Genomic DNA, 16,590 nt, shown 5'->3' with positions numbered 1-16,590 from the left:
TTGGTCCACTCTCCTCTTGCCCCGTGCCAACTGCCATGCCACTGGTCTCGGCACCTCTCTTCTCGTAATTCTACTCCCCAGTTCCAGCCCTCTCTAAGCATCTGTCACTCCAGTGTCACATTCTGCCACTCTCCTGTACTCATCCACGGAAACAAGTAGGAAGGACTCCCATTTTGCTTCCAATATGGAGAAGCTGGACAGCACTGAGTTGCTTGAAGCTATATCTTGAGTATCGGGTCTATTTGTGGAGTTCTCAGCAGCTTTTCTATCCTGACATCATTACTATGGCAGTTGTAAATAGATTAATGTCTGAGCTTCTTTGTACTCATTATTCATATATATAATTTTTCCATTTTATCTAGAACATACATTTTTATTTATTTCAGACACATGTGGTGAACCTGAGTTCCAATGAGAAGTCATTAGAATTTTCACCAATTCAAAAACAACAGGTATAACACGTAGAGTTATTATTATTATTATGGTGGGTAAGAACAGTTTTAATTATTTTTCTTTGAAAATTTTTTGAAAAGAAGACAAAAAGGTAATCATTCACTTATATTAAAATTTAAAAGACAGGAATGCAGTGTAGATTACTTCTGTTTTGTTTCCTTTATTGGTATATATTTTCTCATAGAATTTTATTGCTAGGATTTGTTCATCCACTTGTTTACCTAAGTTATGATGATTCTTTTCTGCCAAGCAATGGATAGTCATCATACCTCATACTTTGGGGAAGAGGCTACTATTTATCAGAATATGTCTTGTACTTTGGTTGTGTATGACTTTGAGTCACTATGTAGACTTTGCTGGATAATATTCACATCTTTCTAACTCTAAAATTTTGTGGATATTTTAGTATAAACTCTTTGATAATCATTTTATAATATTTGGATTGGACTTTATTATCAAGGAAGTATTAGCATAAAGTGGGATTTAAATGAAATTTGGAAATTAGTAAGCAGCTATAGATGGGTAAGAAAGAGAGACTTTAGTTAGTAAAAATATCAGGAGCAAAAAACAGTTTGTGGTTTCCACAACCCTAAATAAATGGAAACCTGCTCTTTATTATTTTGCTTGTCCTGACTTTAGAGGCCAATGAAATAAAAATACGAGGTATTCAGAAGTTGCTAAAATAAAGCAATTTAGTTTGAGGTTTGGCTTTGGAAATCATTAATTTCTATTTTCTACTGCCTTTGCTACATCATTAGGTTAAAAATTCATAAAACCAGATCCCATAAAATGCAGGAAGATCGTGTTGAATTATAAAACCACATAGGCAGCCCTCTAAAGTGAGAAGAATGCTGAGTGACAGCACGTCTTTGAACACAAGCGAGCTGTTCTCTTGACATGGCTGGCTAGGCTCATGAGTGTTCATGACCTCAGTGACAGACTCTGCCTGCAGCAGCCATCTTTCCTGTCTTATTCCTTCCTCTTGTCTTAGATGCTAGACTTGAACTTTTCTGGGGTGCTAGGAAAAGAAAGGCACATACAGTTAGAAATGAGTTCTGGCAGTTAGGCCTGTCTCCCTTAGGATTCAAATTTCAAAACTTCCTAAAGAACAGACCTGGAAACAGTAGAAATGGGAACCCCTTCTTTTTAAATGGTTATGTAGTCCATATTTCACATACTGCTTTTCTGTTAGGCTCTGTCAGGCCTACTTTAGTGGGTAAAAGTGATTATATTTGCTATACTATTTCTATATATTAGCTTGTTAATTTATAAGCATTAATCACACTTTATAAAGTTTAAATTAGTGAGCCTTTACCACCTATTAGCTTGTAGATGCAAATGTAAAATCTTTAGAGTGATTTATATAACTCTGATGGCTTTGTCAACAACTAATAGTTTGATGGTTACTTCAAAAACTTTGCAGAATCAAGACATGGTTGAGAAAGTGATGGAAAGTACACCTTGTACTGAAAATGATGATAGTTATGAATATGAAGAGATGTCAAAAGTAAAAGAAGGGACAGTATACAAACAATATTTAGCAAAAGGGATCTTCATGATACGACCCCCCGAGATTATGGGAGCATTTTCAGAGGAGGAAATAGGTAATGGCCTAGAGCAGGTGGGGCCTCAGGTCAACACTGATGAAAAGAGTTTACAAGAAGAGGATCTAGAACAGGAAAGTGGGGAAGAAATAGCCTCTGAGAAGAAAACTGAGGTGCTGGACATAGCAAGTGTGAAAGATAGCAGTGAAGGGGAAGAGAATGCAAAATCAGATGCACTTTTTGATGACTTCCAAGATAAAGACATGACTTCCGAGAGTGAAGAGAATAAAGATCTGGCTCAGGAGAGGAAAAGCGACGAGCAGAATTTGATCTTGGACAGCGAAACAGAACTGCTAGAAGAACCAGACAGTTACATGGAATACGAAAGGCAGAGTCAGCCAGACAGATCAGAGGAGGGCGAGCAGGCCAAGGCAGTAGAACCTAGTAGTGATGAGAAAGATGACGATGAGGTGGAGACTGAGCCCTGCCTATGGTACAGCAGGAAATGTGCTGAACAAGACAGTGAGAGTGAGCCCAAGGCAGCCAGACTGGTTGCGAAATACGATATTCAGCATGACCATTTGTCAGGGATCCCAGAGGAGCAGGAAGGACCCGAGGACCCAGAAAGAAGTGCAGTAGGGGAGCAAGTGGTTCAGGAACAAGAGGAAAATGTGGACTTGGAAGTAGAAAGAAAGGAGGAGGAAGCAGAAAGCCTGTCAGATGCCAGTACAGACAAAGAGGTGAGTGAAATTAAGGGAGAGTCAGGGGAAGAGATGGAGGATGGCTCTGAGGGTGGAAGAGATGAAAACTGTGCAGAAGGAGCAGAACAATGGCAAAGGGTGCTGGAAGAACAAAGGAGGACAGGTAAGAGGAAAGGAGAAAGGCACATCTTGGTTCTGGAAGAGCAAGACTTGGAAGAGGAGGAAAGATGGGAGGAGGGGAGTATGGGAGGAGAGAAAATGGAGAGGGATGAAGGAAACCAAGAGATTGAAGAAAGCAAAGTAGAGGATGCAGGAAATGAAAAAGAGGAAGAGGAGGAAGAAGAGCCAGAAGAGGGGAGGGAAGAGGGAGGAGAAGATACATCAGAGGAACAAAGTGGTGGGGAGGAGGAGGAGGGAAACAAGGAAGGACATAGGAAAGAGAAAGACAGAGGAAGGGGAGTGAAGCGAAGGGAGGAAGATGAGGGAGGAGGGTCGAAGGAAGGAAAGGAGGAAGGGGGAGGAGAGGAGGAAGGGGAGGGAGAGAAGGAAGGGGAAGGGAAAGAGGAAGGGGAGGGAGTGGAAGAAGGGGAGGAAGAGGAAGAAGGGGAGGGAGAGGAGGAAAGGGAGGGGGAAGAGGAGGGAGAGGAGGAAGGGGAGGGAGAGGAGGAAGGGGAGGGGGAAGAGGAGGGGGAGGAGGAAGGGGAGGGAGAGGAGGAAGGGGAGGGGGAAGAGGAGGGAGAGGAGGAAGGGGAGGGGGAAGAGGAGGGAGAGGAGGAAGGGGAGGGGGAAGAGGAGGGAGAGGAGGAAGGGGAAGAGGAGGGAGAGGAGGAAGGGGAAGAGGAGGGAGTGGAAGAAGGGGAGGAAGAGGAAGAAGGGGAGGAGGGAGAGGAGGAAGGGGAGGGAGAGGAACTAGAAGAGGAGGAAGGGGAGGGAGAGGAACTAGAAGAGGAGGAAGGGGAGGGAGAGGAACTAGAAGAGGAGGAAGGGGAGGGAGAGGAACTAGAAGAGGAGGAAGGGGAGGGGGAGGAACTAGAAGAGGAGGAAGGAGAGGATGCAGAGGAAGGTGATGAGGAAGAAGAGGGACAAGGAGGAGAGGAAGAGGGGGAAGAAAGAGAAGAAAATGGAAAGTGTGGTGTCAACAGTGAGGAGGAAGAAGAAGCTTATGGTAGGGGAGAAGGGGGGTACAAGGAGATAGGTGGAAACGAAAGTCAGGAAGACAGAACAGAGTCCCAAAAAGTGAGTAAAACAAAAGGTTCTATAAAAAATGGCAGACATGGAACATATTGGGAAAAGCCGATTACTAACCCAGGGAGAAGGGGGAAAGAGCAGAGGTCTAAAATGCCAGTGAAGTCAAAACAACTTTTAGAGAATGGACTCCCAGGTTCCAAAAAATTCTGGAATAATGTTTTACCACTTTATTTGGAATTGAAGTAACAGACTAAATTTGACCTGATTATGGGCAGTCAAGTCATTTTGCATGCCTTATGCATAATAGATACACTCACTACAGATTATTAAACTGATTTGCTACTGTGGTACCTTTACACAGAATTAAAAAACAATTGATATCAGTTGTACTAAGGTATCAAAGGCTACAACAGTCTTGATTCCTCTTAAACTCATATCTGTTCCCCACTAGAAAATATTAAAAGGCTGTTTTTTTTATAGTTAACATTGTATATTCCTCATGAATGACAGATCTGTATACTAGAAACATACTGTAAGTACTACATATATAAAAATCAGTCTTTTTAAAACAGTACAGATGCTTAAGGGCTATCAAAACTTCTGATTTTCAATGCATATTTAAGTACCCCTTTTCAGTAGAATATTTTTTAAGAGTTGATGATAATTGACCATAACTGAGGTGAGAAATTCCTATTTTAAAGGAATACCATTTTTCCTTTACTTTTTTGTCCCTTTTGATAAAAATCTATAAAGCAACAGATCTTTTCAGGCCTTTGAGGCTAATGATGTGATCTCTTGTAATTGCTGCCTAGGCATAGGACATCATAGCTCATGAAATGACAGTCAACTTAAACACATAATATAGGGGCTCATAGAAGTTTAAATGTTTTGGGCTGGAGAGATGGCTCAGAGGTTAAGAGCACTTAGCTGCTCTTCCAGAGGTCCTGAGTTCAATTCCCAACAACCACATGGTGGCTCACAATCATCTAAAATGAGATCTGGTGTCCTCTTCTGGCCTGCAGCATACATGTAGACAGAGCACTATATACATAATAATAAATAAAACTTAAAGAAGTTTAAATGTTTCAAGGAAGAAAATTATGCATTAAAATTCATTTTTCTGCTCTTAAAAGTTATAATTTTAATGTCTCATCTTTTGTAATTGTAAATTTCTGAACTCAAATAATTTCTGTTTTAATTCAACTGTCAGAGCTTTCATTCTCCATGTGTGTTATGTGTCCTCAATGTATTTTCATTGACTTTTGTAATTCTGTTTATCTGTTGCTTATCAGAATGTTCCAAGTAAAATAAAGATTGAATGTATATACTCAATATTATTTGTGGAAAGAAAAAACTATCTAACATTAGATACTGAATTGTTGAAAAGCCAGGTTCCACTAGATTTATATAATGTAGCTAATTTGACTGTGTAGTCTTAACTGCTGTTTCATTTATTTCCCTTCTCATCCTTTTCCATACCTTGGGCTTGAGTGATTTCTTACACATTTTTCAAGGAAGACTTTCATGGTAACTTTCGTGAATGTAGTTGAACTCCATACATTTGATTCTCTGTGAGAATGAGATAAATGACAAGAATCAAATGAGTAATCTGTAAATTATAACTTGCTGCAAAGATAGTTGGTAGCCTCCTCTGAATAATGGACTACATTGCTGTGATGCTTCAGTCCTTGGCCAAAGTCTACCATATTCATTGCTTGTAGAGTAGAATTGATAGCATGATAAAGGATGTGCACCAAAGGTGATTATTTAAAAATAGATTTTAAAAGATTAAGTAAGAGGGATGGCAGACATGAAGTTCATAAAGGAAATTCATAAGAGAATGCCAGGGAGATGAGAATCTAAACTCCAGTTGTTTATGATAAAGACAGAAAGAGAGGCATTGGTCTTCCAAGAGGACAATCAGCCGGCAATACTGAAGTCATGTTCTTGAGTTCACACACTTCACTGTTTGAACTGATAGAGATAACCACTTTTTGAGCAGCAGTTCCTACCAATTTCTTTGCATTTCCCTGCCTCCAAACTTGGTGCACCCTTTAGAATTAGTAGTTCCTACAAGTTACAGTCAAAAGAGCATTTCCGTAGTCATTTCAGGGCCCCACTTACAATGTGTACCTTCAAGCTGTAGGAAGTTACACCAGCTTCTTTGCCTTTGTAGCTGTCCATGTTTTCTAGAAACATACAGAATTAGAATGGGAGATCTAAGTGATAGGAACAGCTGTTAGAGCTTTGTCACACCAGAATTTCTGCTATCCCTATTCCTCAATTAAAAAAAAAAAATAAGGCTTACGTTTAGTCACAAAAGTCACCCAGTCTTCAAACAAATGAACAATATGTGAATTTCTTGTTATAGTGAGCAGTAGCCCTAAACAAAAGCATGCTAACTTTCTGTGCCCAGTCTTCAGCTAACACATATTAAATCATACATGTGGCAGACCTAATACCCTCCAAAACTTATGGATAGGAGATTGGTGGTGGTTAGTGATACACTGAGACAGAGTATAAAAGAGCATAAGCTTTCATAAGTAGAAGTTATTCCATATGTATAAATCTCATCATTAGAGAAAAAGAAGAGTGAAGAATAAGACCATTTGATCCCCTGTGATTTGATAGCTGGTTACATAGATTTCAATAGCTAGTTCTTTCTTATTTATTTCATTTTTGAGACAGGGTCTCTCATAGCCCAGGCTTGCTTAGAAAGTATTTTATTCATTACATAACCAAGGGTGGCCTTGAACTTCTGACCCTTCTGTCTCTACCCCTCCAGTTCTGGGATTACAGGCATGGTAAATCTGCTGATTGGTCAAGTGTTTCCTCTAGTTTGTTGATTATTACTGCAGGGAATGTGAGGCATTGCATATGTAGAATCCCTTGAGTTACAGTTTTCTAATGCGGACTCTGGCAGAAAGACTTTCAGGTAAGCTGCAGAGAATTTCTGCAGAGCATCATGGCTGCTCAATAGCAGCCATCCAGGTGAGTGGCGCTGAAATGTGTTTTGATTGGTAAGGATTCACTGTAGAGATCAGCTTACATGGACATATGCTCTCTCCCACCAATGCAATAGTAAAGGAGGGTGCTGCCATCTTTTCTTCAATTCTTTCCATTGTGAAAATTCAGTGGCATGTGGCATGATTAGTTCCGAACATATAGTTTAATGCCTGGTACATACTATTAGATCAAGTATTTATGTGTCTGACACCAAAAAATGAGTGGTCTTCCTCAAGTCAGAACTCCAGAGTGAGGGCAGGTTACAATCCACCTCCCACAGCCCTCTTTTTACCCCGTCATAACTGCAGGAAGACTAAAGATATATTTCTCCAAAGAACACTTGGGAACTCTGAGGTGCCTCTGCCGTGATTATTTCATTTTTATCATGTTTTTTCTTAATTATATGTATGACTATTTCTTAATAGTGCTGTTTGTTTTTCTATTCCTGTGTCCTTAACCAGAGTTGCCCTAAGATGAAAATTCAGCTCCAAAGTACATGCATGGTGTGCTTTTTAAAAGTGGACTAATTAAAGAGAAGAAAGGTTTTGTGTTTTGGCTGTGTAAGACATAAGATATGGCCCCTGATTTCAGGACTCTATAAGCCAACAGGAAAATTCATTAGTACCAAAGAATATGTTAGCAGAATAACTTCAGCTCCCACATGAAATGGTTGAGAATGAACTTGCCAGGAGTGAGTAGGGAAACTTTGAAATGAGTTATGTTGATTAGAACTCAACCAGCAAAGGGCCTTATGTACTCATACAGGAAAAAGAATAAGGTGACCGCACTTGAGGTTTTGTAAGGTTATTCTGATGGCAGTGTGAAGAATGATTTGAAGCAAGCAGGAGCATAGGATTGAAGTTAGCAGCCAGTTAGAGTAGTCCAGGTAAAGACTGGAATAGACATGGGTTAGGACAGTGGGGGTGGGGATGTGGAGATAGGTATCAAGGAGTGGGAGGGATTAGGACAAAGATGTAGCTGGGAGGGAAGGGGAAAGTGAATCCCTTCTTCTGGCTTCGAGAACTGAGTGGAAAATGCTGTTCACTGTGACTGCAAATAAGGGAGTAGGAACAGTTCAGGGAGACAGTTCTGTATTTGCTAGCTTTTGTTGGTCTCCAGGAGTTCAGTTTGCAGGTCACCATATGTGTCTGGAGCTCAGTAGGGGTTGCTGCGGATCATTAGCTTATGCATACAGTTAACTGGATCTAGGGAAAACATGCTTCAGGCAGGATTCAGGCAAAACATCAGTGAGTGGTTAAACACAGTGGTTCTCAACCTCTGAGTTGCGACCCATTTGGGGATCACATATCAGATATCCTGCATATCAGATGTTTATATTACGATTCATAACAGCAAAACTTCAGTTGTGAAGTGGCAACAAAGTGATTTATGGTTGGGGTCACCACAACATGAGGAAGTGTGTTAAAGGGTCACAGCATTGGGAACACTGGGTTAGAGTAAAAGAATAGTAATGAGCTTGAGGAACAAAACCTAGAGAGAAGATCTGCAATGTTTAAAACATCACTGAGTAGGGAAAACATGATGGCTCTTATGATCTTCAAATTATTTGGATAGATTTGGGGGAAGACCAGAGCTTCTGTCGTCCAACAACCATGAACTCAACCCCAGCCCTCCACTGATTACCCTTGTAGGTACTGGGAAAGAGTTTTAATTTGTGGTGTTAAAGCACAGGGAAGTTGATCTTGATCCCACTCAAATAGTTAGCATAAAATGTATGAATACAAAAAGGAAATGAATGGTCTAAGGAAAAAGAATGAGAATGGCATAGAATAAATGGAAAGATGAGAGTAAAACTGCCTACCACTACAGTGTACAGTGCCCTGAACATTGCGTTCACTTTTGTAGACCTGCTTCTCAGTCAAACTGCAAGGTATACCGTAGTTACAGTAAAAGATTAGGAGTGAAATAAGGACTTGTGTATAGAAAGAAACAAGACTTTTTCTTATAAATTCATGTTATAAGAAGAATCCAGACATCAAACTGGCATCTTATAGGCATACTCTGGCCTGTAGATTTTATTTTTGCTTCCTCTGCAAATGATTTCTTTTAATTCATATATTGATTTTATGTATGTATGTATATATATACATATATACACATATATATACTTTATAAATATAAAATTTGAAAACAAAACAAAAACATTTCAATATGTTTGTTTTTCAAATAAAATATTGTAACAAATCAAGTCAAAATATCTTTAAAACAAAGTGCTTAGATCGACTAAGCAAAAAATAGCTAATGAAGTAAAATAAATGTTTGTTTGATTTAGCTTACCATCTAAAACACTTTGCCCAAACTGTTTTAAAATTTTGATTACAGAATCACTTTTTTGAGGTTTTAATATAGTCACAATATTTCTCCCTTCCCCTTCCTCCAAAACTTCCCATATACCACTCCCTACTTTCTTGTCATGGATTCCTTTTTTATTAATTGTTATTATATGCACATATGTGTCTGTACATACATGTATGTATGTATTCCTAAATATAACCTGCCAAGTCTGTATAATGTTACTCATATGTATGTACTCATATGTGTGTTTTCAGGACTGACCATTTGGTATTGGATAACCAAGTGGTGTGAACTTTCCTTAGGAAAACTAATACTCCTACTCTGAGCTGCCTCTAGTATTTTATGTAGGGTTGAGGCCTCGTGGGCTTTTCCCTGTCACTTTGGCATGTCTGATGGTGTCCTTGTGCAGCTCATGTTTAAGCTGTCATGTTGGAGAGACTTGGCGGGTGTTGCTTCTCACGTTACAAAGACACACAGTCTCAAAGCAACCTCCCTGCTCTTCTGGCTCATTTGAGCTTTCTGTCCCCTCTTCTAAAATGTTCCCTGAGCCTTAGGTGTGGGAGTGTGTTGTAGATGTACCTGTTAGGACTGGGCTCACCAACACTGGACTTTGATTGATTGGTGGTTTTCTATAATGCTCTCCATCTGTCGCAAAGAGAAGTTTCCTTGATGAATAGTGAGGACTACATTCATCTGTGGGTACAACAACAAATGTTTATATTTCTGTTAGTGATAGTAAAGTAGTGGTTATAGGTTTTCCTCCAGTATCCATGACTTCACTAGCACTAAGTAGTTGGCATGGTGTCCTTTTTGTTGAAGGGTTTTATGTCCTATTAGAGAGCTGTTGGTTACTGATAAGGTATGCATGCCACTATAGCACCATTAGGGTTATGGAACCATGCTCATTATTATTGTGATTCATAGGCATTATAGCTAACTGGGAATGCTGATTGCTTCCCTCCTTTGGAAACTTGCTTGATGCCTTCTGGTACTATGAAATATGAAAGCTAGTCTTCATAAAGTGGGCATTCTGGTCAGTTCCAGCTCTGAGGCCACTAAGGCCCCAAAATTCTGGTGTCTTCAGCAATAGGAACTTACATTCCACCTCTGAGAGTCAACCAGGGGAAATAGCAGCAGCCTATGTGGTTTTGGAAGCCTCTTGGACAGCCCTGAGCAACAACTCAAAGGAGGGCTTACAACTCAAAGGAGGGCTTCTCATGTCTGGTGTTGGGGTTTTTGTTAGGTGACTGTTGACTCTCAGAAGGACCATTTTCAGCCCAAAAGATAAATTTTCATTTAATCTATATATGTATATTTAGACACATAATTGCATGTATTGTAGATTCTTTTAGACAGTTAATAGTATGATTCTTTTGACTTTTTCAGACATTGTTATTGTTAGTTTACCTTCCTCTCTCCTTATGTATTTACCTCCCTCCCTTTCTCCCTAGAGAGCCCTCTCTTAGAGGACCTAAGCATCATTAAGCACTAAATTCTAAGGCTCCTCTGGTGTAAAGCTTTAGCCCAGGGTACCCTATCTTCTTTGCTCACTGTGGTCCCATGGCTGTTTCTGGTAGGTGCAGAACATCCTTCTCCTTGCCTGTCTTAGCAGCCAGGGTACTAATCTAGAATAAAGATTGAAGATGAAGGTAGAAAAAGCGAGTGGCTACTTCTCTGGGATACTGTGGCAAACTGAAACATCACAAGGAACGTTGACTTTTTTGATAAGCCCTCACAAGAAGTACAAAGAATATTGCCCTGAGACAAACTGAAGACCAGAGCTAGCTGTGGTGTGTGACCAATGAAATGATGGTTCCGTTGCACTTGTCTGACCCATTCACTTCTTCACTACAGTCCTAACACAAGACATGTACTTGACCATTCCAGACTATTAAAAATGTACTTAAATTTTACCTTTTCTTTTTATAAAATGACAGTATTCTGCCAATCTCTCCTAAATTATATCAATTTTAAAGGTAAGTGTTTTCTGTGGTTTATAGTAGTTATGCAGATGTGTTAATAACAAGTTCAGAGTGCCACAATTTATGTAACTTTTAGTGAAAAATACTATGTTTAATAGCATTTAAAATGTGTTATCTATCTTTATTTCTGGGTTATAAATAGCTATGCTTACCTCACTCATAAATGTAAGTGAATTATGAATTTGGGGTGGAGGTACTCTAAATCCCTATTTTAGAAAATGAGCATAATACATTATATTAAAATGCTATAGTGAAGAAAAAGCTTTTTAATTTGTCTCAAGCTTAAAATCATCCTTTGGAGAAAGCCAAAAAAATATATTTCCTTTTTTCCAGGTTGGTCTTACCATAGTTACTAACAGATTTTCAGGAACACTAGGCATTGTCTTAAAGCAGCAGATGCACACAGAGCAACAGACATGAAATCCTTAGTGGTGCAGCATCTTGATGTTCACCATGAAGTCTCTAGTATCTCGTATCTTCGGCTTCTAAATGTGATTTAATAGTGTATACGTTCATTGAGATCATATAGTTACAGTAGCATTATCTTCTATCTATTCATTAAAAAAGGAAATCTTTACGATCACTTTTGTCACAGAATCAGCAACTTTCAGAACCTGTGAAACCAGAACCAGAAGACATGGATAAGCAAATTAGTACCCCAAATGTAGAAGACATTAGAGAAGAAGAAAGGAAGGAAGAAGTGAAGGAAACTGGAGAAGAAGAAAGTTTACCTGAAGATGGCCTTCCTGGAACAGAAGGTTCAGAAACCGTTGATGCTGTTGATGACAATCCAGAAGAAATCACTAAAGAGGTATCATGACAAGGGCTTATGTCCTGAGATAGAACCCAAGAGAAAGAGAGGGTGGATTGCAGTTTCCTATGGGAGCAGAAATGTATCTATGTGTCACTTCATTCATAAACTGGAAAAGTATGTTTGTCTAGGCTAGGAATTAAGCAAACCTTGTCTCTAGCATACTGGCCATACTGCTAGGTAGTATTTTATTCCTACATGAGTAGAAATGGGTACAGATAGTATACTCTTAGGAAGTGAACCAGAAAGGTGGGTATCTGTCTTTGAAATGCTTAAGATAAAAAGTTGGAAACCTAGGTTCTGGTGGCAGAAATTATTCATACATGCACAAATGTAAATGTATAAGGCTACAGCAATATTTGAGTTAATAACCTGTTTGTCGTGGGTACAGTCAAGACTGCCAACAGTACACAGATTCATTTCAGATGTGTGGACTGCTGAAACCCAAATGGAATGGCATTGTGTTCATTTTCACCTTCCAGATTACTTTCACGAAACACTGAGTTAGTTATGGTTTCTAGTTAATGAAATACTCTCATTCTGCTCTATAAGACACTTTTTAAAAAAAATCCTTCTCTTTCTCCTAACAGAAACAACTACCAAAACATAGTTAACCTTATATTTGAATGTGTACTTTAAAAGTGTATATTGTGTCCTTGGTTTTTCTCTTATTTTTCTATAGTGTCTTCTATAATGTCTCAGGCTGGCATCACCTTCACTATGTAGCTGATGATGGCCTTGAACTCATGATCCCCTCCCGCTCCCAAGTGCTGCTATTAAAGATATGTTCAACCATGCCTGCCATTTTTAATTTAAAAGATACTATTGTCATGTAGAAGTCATTTTTTGTTAGTTTCTATATTTCTCAAGACTCCTTACTTTCACTGAGGAAAAAAATCGTTCAGGAAGTTACTGTTTCTTACAGAAAGAAAAAATTATCCTGTTTGTGGACATTTTTATTACCTCAGGTTTTGGTGGTCAGTTAAAGAAAGCACTAAGAACCCATTTCTTATTATAAATTTTTGAGAGAAATTGTGTGTCATTTAGCATTCGTTAGTCATCTTATAAGTGATGGAATCACACAGTTTTCTTAAGTTCATAAACTTATTTTTATTGTTTTTTTAAAGACAAGGTCTAGCTATATAGCCCTAGCTGTCCTCAAACTTGCTATGTAGACCAGACTGACCTTGAGCTGTAGAAACTACCTGCTGCTGCTTCCTGAGGATTACAAGCATGTGCCACTATGTCTGGTTTAGAGTCACTGAGGGCATTAGCCATCACTGAGCATCTGAGGCTTCCCATTTCATAGGATCCCAGCAAAGGGGAGCATTTATCACATACCTATGTTATTAATTAGAGGCAGGCTCTAGAGCTGTACTTTTAAACCAAAACTAGGTTTTCAAACAGAGCACAAAAGATAGGAGGAAAGTTCTTTTTGTGTGTTGTCATACTGTTTCTTTATGGTTTATAGGAAGACAGCATCAGCCTACTGCAACGGACCCTTTGTGAGTACAATGAAAATCCAAAAGGTATGAGCACATTTGAATTTAAAATGGCATTTTAAATTCATCTTATTTTTAATCACATTTATATGTATGTATGTCTGTCTGACCACCAAAATCTGAGGTAATAAACCCAGAGTTTGAAATGGGTTGGAAGTTGTCTGATGTGGATGCACAGAAGTGAATCTGAGTCGTCTAGTAGAGCAGTATACACTCTTAACTGCTGATCCATCACTCCAGCCCCTCAACCCACTTAAAATTATTATTTTTATCATCAATGAGATATATGATGTGGGCAAAAAATGCTGTTCCAATATTATATCTATTTCTCATATTTCTCTAAAACCTTGAAATAGGGAGATCCATGAGCTAGTTCTATGAAAAGGAATGGAGAGAAAAAAAATGGTACATGTCATTCCAGTGTTCGAAATACAGTCTTGCTTGGCCAGGGCATTTGAGGGAACATGTGGAAAGAAATTTCCATTTTCTTGAGTAGGCTGTGTATAGAATGGCAGGTCTGAAGTAAATCAGAGAAGATAGTTTCAAAGAGGCAAGATTCTTACCACCCAAGAGAATGCAACCCCTTTTTCCTTCCTTTTAAGCAGTCACATAGGCAGATAAGAAGCACTGCCTCTATCAGGCCAGAGAACCCAAGGTCATGGGCAGAGCAAATTCCCACTACAGTTAATAAAATCAGTAATGTAAGGGCCAGAAAAATAGCCCAGTCATTAAAGCCCTGGCCATGTAATCATGAAGACCTGAATTTGTAATCCCAGAAACCACATTAAAAAGTTAGATATGGTGATATACCCCAGTATTCCTTGAGCTGGGGAGGCAGATGCAAACGGGTCTCTCAAGAACTCTGGCTAGTTAGTGTTGCCCAGTCAGTGAACTTCAGGTTCAGGGAGAAATCCTGTCTCAAAACCTAAGGTGGAGAGAATAAAGGAAGATATCAACCATTGTCCCCTGGCCTACACACACATATACACACTTGCATGGGTGCCTCCCCAACAGACCTTTAAAAACAGTTTATATTTCCACATTTTCTTCTAGCATTTCCAGTGTATATTTCACACCTCTAACATTTCCCAATAACTCTTCACAGTAGGAAATATTTAGACACATAATCCAAATATTTTTGCATTGGTTAAGTTATTTTGGGATTCTAACCCAAACTGACTCCAGTTTTCAGGAACTGTGTGGTATGCCATTGCTCACTTCTCCAGTGGTGAGCTCTTTTAGTGTTATCTCACAACTCAGGGTTGATAAAGTTTTCCTATAAACATCAAGACTTTTCTTTCTCTTTAGTTAGGATAATATTTTTATATCTATCCAATTGTAGGACACATGTATGATCGTATAAAGAGCAGTTCTTCAGAAGTTCTGGGAGGTAGTGAATCAACAAGTAAAGACATTAAAAAGTCTAAAAAGGTAAGTGAAATGAATTTTGCATTTTGGTGTTAAGACTGAAGTATTGCATTCACATTCTACTTTTCCTATGCTAATCCACATACTATGAGTTCCTTAAGAGTTTTATAACCCCAAAATATGCAAAAGGTTTAAAGTGGTGGTTCATGTTTTTAGTAAGTTAGTGTTCTTCTGTTACCATTTGCCTGGTAGAAATATTTTATATTTTTTTTACTAGTATCTTAGATGAGTATATTGTGCATAGCCAAAGCAGCTGGATTTTCACTTGGAATGTTTCCATGCATACCTAATGTCTGGAACTAACCAGTGTTCTTATCTTTTTCTCAAACAATATCAGAACCTTAAAATATTTTTCTACCTTGCCATCCCTTCTTTCCCATTTTACAAATCACTGTACCCACAATGTTTTAATTTTATTAATGTCACAAACCATGTTGTTACTTGTTTTTAATACCATACGCTCTGCTCACCATTACTTTTTACTTCTCAGATGTCCTTTCTGGGATCCTTATTCTCCCTGAAGAAATCCTTTGGAAGTTGCTTCCATAGATGTCTTTTGGTAGTTCACACTTTGCATTTTCTGTTGGCTTGAGTATATTTCTATTTGATCATAGTTCTTGAATGACAAATAGTATGGCTAGTTGGCTGGTCTTATATCTGTTCCAGTTGCTGCTATTAAGAATACTACTTTAGAGGGAGATTAGATGTACAGTTCAAGTAGACCAGTTGCCTAGTGTGCTTCAGACCCTGTATTTCTTCCCCAGCACTGCAAAGTAAATATTGTTTTAGCATAATTGTTGGGAGCTTTGTATATAACCTGTAATTTTATCTGTGCTTATTGTTTAGATTGTCTTTGTTGCAGCATGCATATATATGTATTCCTTATTTGAACTTAGTTGAAATTTATTATGATCCATGAATCGGAGAAGTCATTTAGTTTATATTTTTAAAATTTGTTATCTATTATATATTTGAATATATATGTTTCAGAATATGGCATAAATATTTTCTTTCTCTTGTGTTTAATATCAATTTTAATGTGTTTAATTTCAATTTAATTTTAATTTAATTCAATTTAATGTGTTTAATATCAATTTAATATTTCCTATGTCTCTTGATACTTTGGACAATTTCCTAGTTTTTATTGACTTTATAGTTCTTCTTTGGATGAAACAGTTCTGCTTTTTAGCATACCTTTTGGGTACTAATTTCAATAGTTTTTTGCATTTAAAAAAATTTATTTTTCTTTTTTGTGTATGAATATTTTACCTGCATCCATCATATGCCCACAGAGGCTAGAAGAGGGCACCAGAGTCCCTGGAACTGGAGTTAAACAAAGGATTGTGAGCCAACATGTGGGTGCTGGGAATTGAACCCAGATCCTCTGAAGGAACAGCATATGCTCTTGACTGCTGAGCCATCTCTGTAGTCCCATTTCTTAAAGATTTATTTATTTTTATTTTCTGTGTTTTGCCTGCATGTATGTCTGTGCACCTCAGAAGCCAGAACATGGCATCACATCCCCTGGAACTGGAGTTACAGACTGTGAGCTGCCATATGGGTGCTGGGAACCAATCTTGGGTACTCTGGAAGAGCAACAAATGCTCCTACACAGTCTCTGCAGCCTTTCCCCCTTGCATTTTAAGTGAACTTACATTT

At 38.5% G+C, this 16,590-nt stretch overlaps 1 protein-coding gene across 4 annotated transcripts in view; it reads left to right on the top strand.

Annotated features, from left to right (window-relative positions):
• The window catches only part of Rpgr (retinitis pigmentosa GTPase regulator), a 49,287-nt gene that overhangs the window by 30,199 nt on the left and 2,498 nt on the right, over positions 1–16,590 (top strand). For 2 of the 4 annotated variants that reach the window (XM_036174387.1, XM_036174389.1), the window contains exons 13-16: positions 387–452; positions 11,786–12,001; positions 13,473–13,530; positions 14,846–14,934. In XM_036174387.1, coding sequence (XP_036030280.1) covers positions 387–452; positions 11,786–12,001; positions 13,473–13,530; positions 14,846–14,934 — 429 coding nt within the window. Of the gene's footprint in view, positions 1–386; positions 453–1,876; positions 2,738–11,785; positions 12,002–13,472; positions 13,531–14,845; positions 14,935–16,590 lie in introns of all 4 variants that reach the window. The other 2 variants (XM_036174390.1, XM_036174388.1) reach the window with 2 other exon arrangements.

This window comes from Onychomys torridus, chromosome X (genome assembly GCF_903995425.1).
Source record: "Onychomys torridus chromosome X, mOncTor1.1, whole genome shotgun sequence".
Taxonomy (NCBI): Eukaryota; Metazoa; Chordata; class Mammalia; order Rodentia; family Cricetidae; genus Onychomys; species Onychomys torridus.
Note: the sequence above shows the minus strand (reverse complement) of the source record. Positions and strands in the feature narration are given on the sequence as shown.